This window comes from Argentina silus (genome assembly GCF_951799395.1).
Source record: "Argentina silus genome assembly, chromosome: 3".
Classification (NCBI taxonomy): domain Eukaryota; kingdom Metazoa; phylum Chordata; class Actinopteri; order Argentiniformes; family Argentinidae; genus Argentina; species Argentina silus.
In genome coordinates this window covers 26,227,029-26,239,176 of record NC_139657.1, presented here as the reverse complement: position 1 = coordinate 26,239,176, position 12,148 = coordinate 26,227,029, and the positions used below count along the sequence as shown (strand labels likewise).

The 12,148-nt window shown below is 38.7% G+C and overlaps 1 protein-coding gene across 1 annotated transcript; it reads left to right on the top strand.

Annotated features, from left to right (window-relative positions):
• The first annotated feature begins 1,443 nt into the window (after positions 1 to 1,443).
• On the top strand, positions 1,444 to 7,483 carry psma4 (proteasome 20S subunit alpha 4). Its single transcript, XM_083666631.1, has 9 exons — positions 1,444 to 1,578; positions 1,838 to 1,862; positions 1,952 to 1,994; positions 2,598 to 2,760; positions 3,067 to 3,144; positions 4,913 to 5,001; positions 5,296 to 5,426; positions 6,447 to 6,570; positions 7,022 to 7,483. Exons 2-9 carry the CDS (start codon positions 1,860 to 1,862, stop codon positions 7,174 to 7,176), a joined length of 786 nt encoding a protein of 261 aa, XP_083522757.1. The 5' UTR covers positions 1,444 to 1,578; positions 1,838 to 1,859; the 3' UTR covers positions 7,177 to 7,483.
• Positions 7,484 to 12,148: the final 4,665 nt, after the last annotated feature.

The window sequence follows — 12,148 nt, the reverse complement described above, 5'->3', positions numbered from 1 at the left end:
AGAGCCTGCAGAGTCCTTGGAAAAGGTTTTGTGGACAGCTGAGGAGAATATTAATATGATGGCCAAGTCAATCTCCAGATGTAAATCAAATTGAATAAGCATTTAATTTGCTGAAGATTAGACTGAAGGCAAAAAGACCTAAAAACCCCCAACAACAACAATTGAAGATGGCTGCCGTACAGGCCTGGCTGGCAGAGCGTCAACAGAGAAGATACTTGAGGCAGTTATTGCAGGCAAAGGATATGCGACGACCAAATACTAAACATGAGTGCTTCATTTGAACATAATATTAATCTGTCCAAATACTTTTGGTGCCCTGAAATAGGGGGACTATGTATAAAAAGTGTTGTTGTTTCTAAATGGTGAAACCAATATTTATACAAATACCATCAAATAAAAGCTGGCAATTTGTACTTTAAGATCATATTAATTGTTTGATTAATCTATTAGATTAAACTATAGAGCCAAAAGAATAAAGTCCAAATACTTATGTAGGGCACTGTGTATTTCAATGTTTACATGTCAGATTATATCAATCACTTCGATTATTTTGATGAAAACATACATTTTCCATTTTATTAGTTTGCAATTTATACATTAGTTACTGTAGCATATCTACAGTATGGCCATGATGATTAAAGTTAACCCTTAATTTGAAATAAATCAGTACATTTTAAAGTTGGTTTGGTGGGTCTATCTTAAAAGCTGTACAAAGGTTAGGGTTAGGATTGACACCAATGCAAATTCATAATGCTTGTAACTGAAAAAATATACACTTTCAAGAAGCTGTTTTAAAGGAAGTTAGGTTGAATGTGTCTGCATATTTAAAAATTGATTTGGTGTGTCTTAGCTATACACACCAAACTAAATTAAAAACCCAAAGACGATAGATACTGTTACGTAGGCTAATATGTCCTTGTTTAATGAAGAATATGATCAAATATTGTGATCCCATCACTTTCCAGTGATCTTTTACGTCGCCCTTTTATTTTGAAGTCTCAATAGCTAACAGTGTCCCAATGGGCACATATAATGGACAATACACAATTTTTTTCCCAAGGTTTAAACTTGATATTTTCTGTTTAGAGGGAGCGCTTCTATTTGTTAATGTTCGCCAAATCGTACGTTTGCCAGCTCCAAAGAGCTCTGTGTTCCGTGAGCTGAAATAATCAACATCGTCCTCCATTAAGACTTCCAGTTACATTTTTCGCTGTTTTCGCAACTTCAAAATAATGTGCTCTAAGCAGTCCAAATAGGGCACTTTGAGCAAATATGATGTGGTGATGAATGAAATCATATTTGTTAAGATAATTAGCATATTGTTTGTGGTTCCTTGATCCCTTTTTACTTTTTCCAAATGCTAAATGGAGTTGGTGGCTCTTATTTTGAAAAGAATCCTTATTTCCAGACGTTTACATTCACCGGAAGTAGGTAGGCGGAGTTCCACTACTATTGATCGGGTAACAGATTTCACAGAGGCTAGAGGTAAAGCAGAAAGAGACAAGTTGAAGCTAAATGAACTGAAGCATCAGTCCTCTCCGCCTCCAGAGTCCGGGCTATCTCCCCTCTAACCAGCAGGTTGAGTATCGAACCATGCATTCTTATTGGAAATGTATTTAGTCCTCTCTATAGCTAGTTATTTGTGAAAATCTTTTTGCCGTGGCTAGCTAGGTGGCTACTTTCAGTTTCACCCTTAGCTTGAGCTTAGTCATGTTTCATGGCTATCCTAGCTTTAGCTTAGCCATGAAACATGGGTTCGTATCTTTGGAGTCAGGCTAGCTCATCGTGCAGAGCAATTAAACTTGTCAGTTAATGTGTGTTTGTTTCACCTCCTCAGGATTTGAAAGGAAACGCAAAATATGGTGAGTAGGCCTAATCAAATGAACTTGGATGACAAGGAAGCCATGCTGGAAAGCTGATCACTGATCTTGCTATGCTATTTTTGTTATAGTCTCGACGATATGATTCACGAACGACCATCTTCTCACCTGAAGGTAAGTGTTTCTGACAAAAGGCTCGCTTCACATGATTGACCACTTATAGATATATTTGATTACTTTTGAAATTCCACTTTATCCATCCTCCCCAGATGGATGCAAGTGATTTGTTCTACTGCATAGCTGTTAGGGAGGATGCAATGATTACACTCTAGTCCAGGGCTGTTCAACTATATTCTTAAAGTGGCCACATTTTAAAAATGTTATTTGCAGGGGAGGGGCAGACATTTTCCACATGCATGCGATTATTCTTCTCAATAACTGTATACACTTGTAAACAACGGGCACACACCACTATTATTTGTATAAAGTACCTTAATACAATCTTTTATTTTAAATGTAACTTATTCTAGGCCTACTTTTCTTTTGAATAACACTTACTGAATATAAACATAGCACACAGTGGTTTTCTTTCCCAGTCTAAAATGATGGAGGGCTGGATCCCGGCCAGCCAGTTGAAGAAGTCTAGTCTAATGTTAAATGATGTTTGACAAATACAAACATAGAACAATGAGACAGGATTAACATTTTCAAAGTCATTGTGACCTGCAGTGAAAAACGCATCATACAATAGACTTGTCTGTGTCATGTCATTGGTAGGGCGGCTATACCAGGTAGAATATGCGATGGAGGCTATTGGCCATGCTGGCTCATGTCTTGGGATTTTGGCCAATGACGGGGTGTTGCTGGCAGCTGAGAGGAGGAACATCCACAAGCTGTTGGACGAAGTGTTTTTCTCAGAAAAGATCTACAAGTTGAATGAGTGAGATATGGTTTTGTTTTTTGTCGTCTTCGGATGAAAACCTAGCCCAGTATTGTTCTCTTTAGAGGTATGGACAAATGGCATTGTGTTGAAGGTGAAAAAGATACCTTCAAGAAAGGTTATCGTAAAATAATTGTATTTTCACTGAAAGTACACTATTTGTTCCAGAAAGTAGTTGTGTACTAATAACCGGATTCATCCTCAGATTTCTTGTATTTTTTCTCAAACCACAACTTTGTAGTGGAAGACATGAAACAGCCTTCCGGTTCTACCTGATGTGACACTGACTCTTGGCTTGTGTTGCAGGGACATGGCTTGTAGCGTTGCTGGGATTACAGCCGATGCCAACGTGTTGACCAATGAGCTGAGGCTAATAGCACAGAGGTGAGCTGCACCCAATGATGTTAGAAAAGGAAAACACTCGCATCCAGCTAGCGTTTTCTGCTCTGACCAAACAAAGATAAACTCTGGACACTGCTCTTGCAAACAACACTGGTTTAAAGGGATACTTGATTCGATTATATTTCTCACCCCTTCACCGTAAGGATAATTATTTTGGCCATACAGCGCTTCATAGATATGCTAAGAACATGCTTATATTTATTTCCTGGAAAAGTGAGATGATGAGTTTTAAGCTTTAATTAATTGCCAATGTTTTGGTCTGTATGAAGCCCCTGCCCCAGCTGTGTTAACATGTCATACATAGTGTTTGGATAGTTTCCAAGTAATATGGAAGTATCACTTACTTTACACTGCACGAAAATTACCCACATTTTGCCTAATGTGGCGCCATGAGGTCAAAATATGCTACTAACACAATTTGCGCCATCAACAGCGGTAGTAAAACTGCTGTAAGTTCCACACAACATGGTGCTGTGTGGCTGGTGTGAATACCTGGGCATGGTGCAATTCATTTAAAAACACAATCTGTGATTTGTTATGCAAATAAAAAGGTCATTTCAATTCATGGTATACCCATTGATTCTCTAAGAATCTTAGTTAAACATGCCTTATAAGTTATCAGATCCTACACTGTAAACCTCCAGGCATTGCTAACACATATATTGAGTTAGCTGAACTTGAACATTTCCAAAAGTGTAGCCTACTCAAAATCTTTATGTGGTACTGACATAAACCTTGATGGGAAGTGAGGTCTACTTAGGTTTTTTAAGTTAACAAATGACCAACTTTTAAGTAAATGTAACATATTGCTTTTAAGTGACAACAGCACTGTTGTATCTGGTATTCCTAACAAAACAAAGTTTGTAAATTGAGCATTGCTTTGCTAGTAGTTCCAACTTAAAGTCAATCACAGCATAATAGAACTAGACTACTGTCAATAGAACATAATTATTTTTCAAGCAGATTTTTAAGTAATTGTGAAATTAATTTATTTTTGTGCATTAGACTTTAAATATTTAGTCTGAGCTTATGTTCATGCAAGTGTTTTGTTAGGGTGGTTGGACCGGCCCCCATTGGCGGGAAATGTGTGCAAGACTATTTGTCCGGCCCTCCACCTAACAATTACAGTTGCTAAATTAAGGTTCTTCATCATAGAAGAAATATGTGGTACACTCTCAGAAAAAAAAGATAATAGATAGATCCTAAATAAATGCATCAGCGTTTTGAGTACAGTGTATAAAAAAAACACTAGGAACTTAAATACTCAAAAATATTGACTAATGTATCTCAAACACAACATTATTTAGTAGAAATATCTTAGATTATTAAATCCAATTAACTTCTAAATACCCATTTGTAAACCAGAAATATTCAAGTATGTGTTACACAATTAATCTATTTTGTGTGGCAAACAGTTTTGAGTACCATGTACTCATGTCTTTACTTACTAAAAAAGATATTTCATTAACTCAAAACTGTGGTCCATTTGGGGTCATGTGCCGCATATGGTTTGTGTAGGGACCACTATAGCCTTTTAAGTAGCTGTACTAAACTAAAATGAGTGCAAGGTGTTTCCACAAAACAATTGAGTACAGTTAACAAATGTTAATACTAAATGTAAATGCCCCAAATGCCCCTCACACATCTCTGCACATCCTTGCTGCTTCCAAATGTGAATTCGTTTGAAATCGGTGATGAGAAGGTTTGAGGTATTTGTGTATATTTCATTTTTCTTCATCACTTCCCTCAGATACCTCCTGCAGTACCAGGAACCCATCCCCTGTGAACAGCTGGTCACAGCCCTGTGTGATATCAAGCAGGCCTACACTCAGTTTGGAGGTGGGTTACTAACTGCACTTTGTGAGGCTTTCTTGTATGATTCGCTTCAACAAAACAGTGACTCACTTGCTAGTCACAGTAAATTAGCTGGAGTATCCCACTCCATGGTACTTGTGATGGAGTCGTAACGCCTTCTCCACTCACGCCCGGAAGTTGAACTTGAACCAGGTTTTATTCCACAACACTTGAATAATCCCCAGGGTTTACGTCAGACATCGTAGATATTAAACTGGAGAGGTCGTCTCTCTTAATTCAAAATCAAACACGTTTTCTGTTTGTGTGCTTCTCCTACAGGGAAGAGGCCCTTTGGAGTGTCTCTGCTGTACATGGGCTGGGACAAACATCACGGCTTCCAGCTCTACCAGAGCGACCCCAGCGGCAATTACGGAGGCTGGAAGGCCACCTGCATTGGCAATAACAGTGCAGTAAGTCCATCCCTGCGGAACAATTCTCTACCCCAAAGAGTGCGCTAACCCTCTTCCCCCTCATGCATTTAAAAGTATTGGATTGGTGCAAGAACGGGCTAGAGAGAGTTTCCTGGGAATAATAGATACACACACACACACACACACCATGATGCTGTTTCTCTTGTGGTGCAGAGAATGAAAGCACCTAGAAGTCCATTCATTATAGGAAAGGATTCCGAAACACACCATTACCTCTGCACAAATGTATGAGGTCAACGTTTCGGTCGTAGACCCTTTTCAAGACAATGAAAACGATTGGGACTTTCCAGCATAATGTTTCCACCAGTTCATGCCTTTTCAATTCATTTATGGGAGTGAGCGAGTGCCCACCTCAGAGAGATGGGCAGAGAATTGGATCTCAACCACATTGGGTGTTTGTGCTGTATTCTTACATGGCAACCATCACATATAATACACATGTCTTCAGTGTCATATTTACCTAGTAGAGAGAGTAGAGTTTTACCTAGTTTAATGATGGGCTGCAACTAACATTTGCAACATCTCCAGGACTAGGGTTGGTGACCATGTATGAAACTATTGAAAGCTTTGGACTCCAGAGGGCGCTGTTGTTGCATATGAAGAGATACTAGACAGGAACAGGTAGTAGAAACGACACAATGAATCACCAATATTTCACAACAGGGTGACAAGGAACACAGTATTTATGTGAACGCAGCACTCATCTGATTGTACAGCCTACTCGACTCAAGTAAAGTGTGTGAGAGAGAGAGAGAATGTATGTTCAAGACCGATTCCAGTGAAAATGTAACCTTTTTAACTGAAATTTGATGATTTGAGTAACCACGACTGTAAGCAATTTTGGCCCTTCTTTGCAGGGTTAGGAATATTCATCTACAGTGTTGGCATCAGGTTTTTGAACCAGCTTTCATCTGTCATTTTCAAGGTGTCAGGTAAACCATGTAACAAATCCCCCCCCCACTGGAGTGAATCTTTAAGTGTGTATTTGTCCTCATCCAGGCAGCAGTCTCCATGCTTAAGCAGGATTTCAAAGAGGGAGAGATTACACTATCCTCTGCTCTCGCGCTGGCTGTCAAAGTTCTCAACAAGACCATGGATGTCAGCAAGCTGTCGGCAGAGAAAGGTGTGTGTATGCACTGTGAACTTGTGAGTTGATGTGTGATATTGGGGGCTGCACCAGTCAGCCATGTACTACAGTGCCCTCCCTGCCCTGTAAGTAATGGGATAGTGAAGCGTTTCTTCTTTTGGCTCTGTACTCAAAGGTTTGGATTTGAAATCAAACAATTACTACGAGGTGAAAGTAGAGTGTCAGCTTTTTTTTAAGGGTATTTTTACACTGTATCACATGGTTGCCTGTGGCCATTGTCATTCTACCCCTCATAATGCACTTGATGTACTGGACCTGACAAAAGTCATTGTACATACTTTCACATCAGGGAGAGGAACCGGTTCCTGAAACAGAAACTAAATAAAAAAATAAAAAAATAAAATAAAAAAACATCATGTGTTCTGCTCACTAACGTTTTACCCTCCCACCTCACCCCCCGGTCTCTCCTATTTGTTTCCCTGTCTAGTGGAGATCGCAACTCTGACACGAGAGAATGGAAAGACCTGCATCAAGGTGCTGAAACAGAAGGAAGTGGAGGTACTGATCAAGAAGCATGAGGCAGAGGAAGCCAAAGCTGAGAAAGACAAGAAAGAGAAGGAGCAGAAGGAAAAAGATAAATGAGCATTATTACTTTTCTGTTTAAAAAAAAAAAAATATTTTCTACAATGTACTCTACTACTGTTTGTTGAATTTCTTTGATAAAATACTGTATAAATTCAACCTGTTGGTCTTCCTGAAGTCTCCTGGACATCTCCCTCTATGGATTACATCAAACAGTTGGAAGTGTATTTAAGTTAGATCCACTGTCAGCGATATTTTCAAAATTTGAAATATACTGCTCATGATGAATATGACTTCTATACACAAAAATTATAGTAGAACAACTTTTATCGTGTCATTTTATTTTTATTTAGGATTTGCACACACACAATAACAAATGAAAGACAAAATGATAAGAAAAGGCACATTGTGCAAGGAGAGGTTATGAAACCTTGTAGGGCTTGTCTAGAAGCCTCCCCTAAAAGTAATAGAATAATAATAAAATCAAAATTGAAAATGTATATAATATTAATAAAAGAATTAAACAAAATGTGAAGTTATTGTTGGCTAGTCTAAAATGTGCATTACAAAAAAATGTTAATGAAAATAAAACTGTGAAATAAAATAATATGAAAGCCATCAATTGAGAATTGCTCCTGGAGATATAATTTATTTTTTCAGCACATTTTCGGATGATCTGGGAGGCTGTTTCAGAAGACCTCTGTAACGCATTGGGAATTGTCCTTTACTAGTTTAACTGAAATAGGCAGTATGGAGTTTAGAGGAAGATCTTGTGGAGAAACTGTGAACTTGTCTGTTGAACTGAAACATGTTGTGAAAGCTGATGGGTAGAAGATTCCTTTTGAAATTGAAAACAAATTGGCAGATCTGTAATTTGTTGACGTCATAGATGTTAAGAATCTTAAAACTAAAACAAAGGGTGTGAGCTAGTGAGCAGTCAGAAAAGGTTGCCATCCTTACAAAATGCTTCTGCAAAATGAAAGGATGGTTTAGATTGCTCTTGTGAGAGTTGCTCCAAACAATGTTACAGTATGACAAACAGATAGTATCATAGTATAGTACAAATTTACAATAACTTTTCTTGGTAGAATATGATGTATTCTACTGATTACATCAATATTTCTAGCAATTTTGTTGATGTGATTTGCCAGTTGATTTTTTATCAGTATGCCTAAAAATTTGGTGAAAGGTACACTTGTACAAATATGTTCAAATGTCCTCATCAAAATGTACACTGTGTTTGCTTTTTGGAGCAAAAATCAAAAAACAATGAAACTATGTGGCTGGTCATCCAAGTTTCAGTTACTCCTAAGTAAAACTAATGGAAAATAAAAAAAGATAATTACCAAGTTTGTCAAAGTTCTTAGTGAGACTGAATGTTCAAATAAAACATAGAAAGCAGTTATCATTACAAATGTTGTTTTCTACACAGAATGAATTGAGAGACTCCTCTGAGTAATAGTTGCAAGTAAGCCTTGGGTAGTGAGGTACAGTGAAATTCATATCAACGTCAGTATTGAATAATAGATCATTAGTGGACGAGTTCAGGAAACCAACCTGATTGTTGAGTGAAGAAGCAACAGATGGTGTAGTATCCATAAAGGGGGAAAAGTATAACTGTTAAAACAAGCATTTGAGTTCATGCCAACAGAGATTGTTCAAGCCGACCTGGCCTAGGTCTGTGCACAGAGATGGATGATGAGTTGGTTGTGTCTTAGGTCGGCAATGTCACCACGTTTTCCACACTTCTTTTGCTTCTGTTGAACTGCTTCAGAGTAATCCTCGTTAATGTAGATATTGGACCCTTTCAGTCGTGTGGCCCTTTCCAGGATGGCCAGGATGTGTATAAGGAGCTTCACAACAATCGACCTGGGTCTGTCCCCCTTGGAGGCAGCTTTGGGTCTGTCTCCCTTGGAGGCAGCTTTGGATGTGTCTCCCTTGGAGGCAGCTTTGGGTTTATCCCCCTTGGAGGTAGCTTTGGGTCTGTCTACCTTGGAGGCAGCTTTGCCAGACCGGTGTGGCGCTCCACTTCAATCTGTTAGGGGTCTAAATCCAGTTTATCTGATAACATCTTCTGTACCTTTTTTTCGGATTCAGGCCCTTTCTCACTTGCTGATGTTCTAATGTCATCATAATGTATACAGTAATACAGATTACTCTATTATTTATGGTCACACTGTACGTAGAAGACACCATAGAGCCTCAAATCATGTTTGTCATTCCTTGATCAGATATGTAATAGAAATCAAGTGCTATTTGTATGTTCAAGTGCATTTGTTCCTTTTCACATTTAGGTGCATACAGAAATCACTGACAGTGTTTCAAACCTATACTCACGAAACACTTTATTAGGAACACCTGTACACCTTCTCATGGTGGAGGTGGTGTAATGGTGTGGGGAATGTTTACTTGGCACACTTTGGGCCTGTTAATACCAATCAATCATTGCTTGAATGCCACAGCCTGTTTGAATATTGTTACTGACCATGTGCATCACTTCATGGCCACAATTTACCCATCTTCTAATGGCTACTTCCAGCATGATAATGCACCATATCACAAAGCAAAAGTCGTCTCAAACTGGTTTCATGAACATGACAATGAGTTCAGTGTTCTTCAGTGGCATTCCTGGTCACCGGATCTGAATCCAATAGAACACCTTTGGGGTGTGGTAGAATGGGAGATTCATAGCTTGAAAATGCACCTGAAAAATCAGCAGGAATTGCGTGATGCAATCATGTCATCATGGACCAGAATCTCAGGCAATGTTTCCAACATCTTGTGGATGATGCCATGAAGAATTGAGGCTGTTTTGAGAGCAAAGGGAGGCCCTACCCAGTATTAGTATAGTGTTCCTTGGTGAGTGTATATGTGCTTATGGAGAAGTCGGTGGATATAAGAAGCGATTTAAAAGATGATTCTGCAGCAATTTTATATGTATATGGTCGCAACTGTCACATTTAGAAGGGATTAGTCCTTGATTCTTTATTATTTATTCTCATTGGCTTTAATTCTGTTGACGTCGCCCAGGACCCGATGAGAAAAGCCATGATAGTCATACATAACCTCAAACTGAAGGCTGTTATGTAATGTCAAGGGAAGATTAAGGTCAGAAGGGACTATCTAATTCTGTCCTTTGATGGAGGGATTAGTGACAACTAGAATAGGAGTTCTACTTCAGATTTCTGCTATGTCCAAAGGCCATCTTGTTCATCCATCAACAAAATGCATTAGCTGACCAAATAGCATTTCAGATAAATGAAAGGTACTTCATGATGAAGCTGCCAAGAAACACACAATTAATAGCAGATACGCTGAAGGTCAGCAGTTATAGTACCATCTCCATGGCTGTCATTTTGTTTACCAACAGCAGTGCAGAAAGTTCAGCTCTGTGCCCTTAGCGCTGCCTTGATGACTATCATGCGTGTGAACTATGCCCAAGGTTAAGAAGCAGGATGATAAGGCACTGGGCACAACAACAACAACACTGAAAATAGACAGATCAACTGACTCGGACAGAGAGTCTTAGGCAGGGTGCCAGTGTTGGACAATGACGGTTGAATGTGCTGTACACTGTTTAGAGGTAGCGGCTGAGTCAGCAAGAGGAGAGCCGCAAGCCCAGCAGGAGAAGAGCTCTTCATAACCTTTCAGAAAAATCATCTTGACAAGGAATACTCACAGGAGGTTGTTTGCTGACAGCTAATCCAACTAGATAGAAAGCTAGTTATAGCAAGCTAACTGTCAACAGAATTGCTGTGACAGCTCTCTCACCTTAAGACTGAAAACTGAACATTTTACATGTTGAGTTGAGACGCCAACAGCCATTCTAAAACATGGTAGTTCAAATCAATAACTGCATTCTAAAACCCTCAAAACACTGTTAATTTAGCTCATCATTTAATCATGCACTCGTATTTACACAAATGAATTCTGTTCAGTCCATATTATCAATGTTTCGAGGTTCCAGTATGGTCCTGATAAGGTCCCTGTAGTGACACCCTCACAAGACTAGATCCTCAAAGGTCTCTAAAAAAAAAAAGAATATCTGTGATTTTCAACTGTAACCGCAAACGTCCTCCCCCTGGCTGGAAACTTGGCTGGATCAACAGATTTCAAATCTGTGGAGACCCTGATTACATAATTGTCTTAGGACCTTTTCTTCACTCAATAAATTGAATTGAGTCCAGCTTAATGCAAGGATAATAGTTAATGTAATTTTGGAATTAATATCTTTGTTTTTATAGGGTCTCTGATTTGCATAGAAATCAATCACACACTGTGTAGATTAGGATGTCACTACCAACTCAGCAAATTTCATAATTTTCTCTTAATCCTGACACTCCCCAGTCCCTGCCAGTGACAAACATAACCATAACTTGATGCAGCTACCACTATTCTTCACACGAGAGATGGTGCAGAAACTGCATTGCATGTGCTGGATTTGCTTGAAACATAATGCTTTGTAGTAAAACCAAATAAACACATTTCCAGCCACTTTCTTTGCTGTATCACTTGAATTCATTGTTGTAAACACAATTATGGATATGAGAGAGATTATTTTCCATTAAGGGATTAATTTTGGCCACTTGGTTAGAGACCAATTTTGTAGAGTGACTGAGATGATGTCCCATTCACTGTGCTTTTTCCTCTCCACCATTCAACTTTGTTTCCCCAGGCCTCAGGGTCGCATTCCAGAGCAGTTTTGTTCCTCTCCATTTGCTCAGTTTGTAATGACAACCTGATCTACAGTGTGTAATTGATTCCTATGCAAATCAGACACCCTATAAAAACAAAGATATTAATTCCAAAATTACATGAACTATTATCCTTGCATTAAGATGGACTCAATTCAACTTACTGAGTGATTTGTTGATGACATTTTTGCATTTTAGCTAATTTTAAGAGTGTCATAGCAAAGGGTCTGAATACTTATGTACATAAGGTATTTCTGTATTTCAAGCTTAATAAATTTACTGAAATTTCTAAAAACCTGTTTTCGCTTTGTCATTCTGGGGTATTGTGTGTGGATTGA

What these genes read in the sequence shown, in the direction of transcription:
- psma4 (XM_083666631.1), top strand. An exon ending in CTGAGGCTAATAGCACAGAG is followed by an intron (nt 3,145 to 4,912) that starts GTGAGCTGCACC and finishes CACTTCCCTCAG; the next exon opens with ATACCTCCTGCAGTACCAGG. An exon ending in CAAGCTGTCGGCAGAGAAAG is followed by an intron (nt 6,571 to 7,021) that starts GTGTGTGTATGC and finishes TTCCCTGTCTAG; the next exon opens with TGGAGATCGCAACTCTGACA.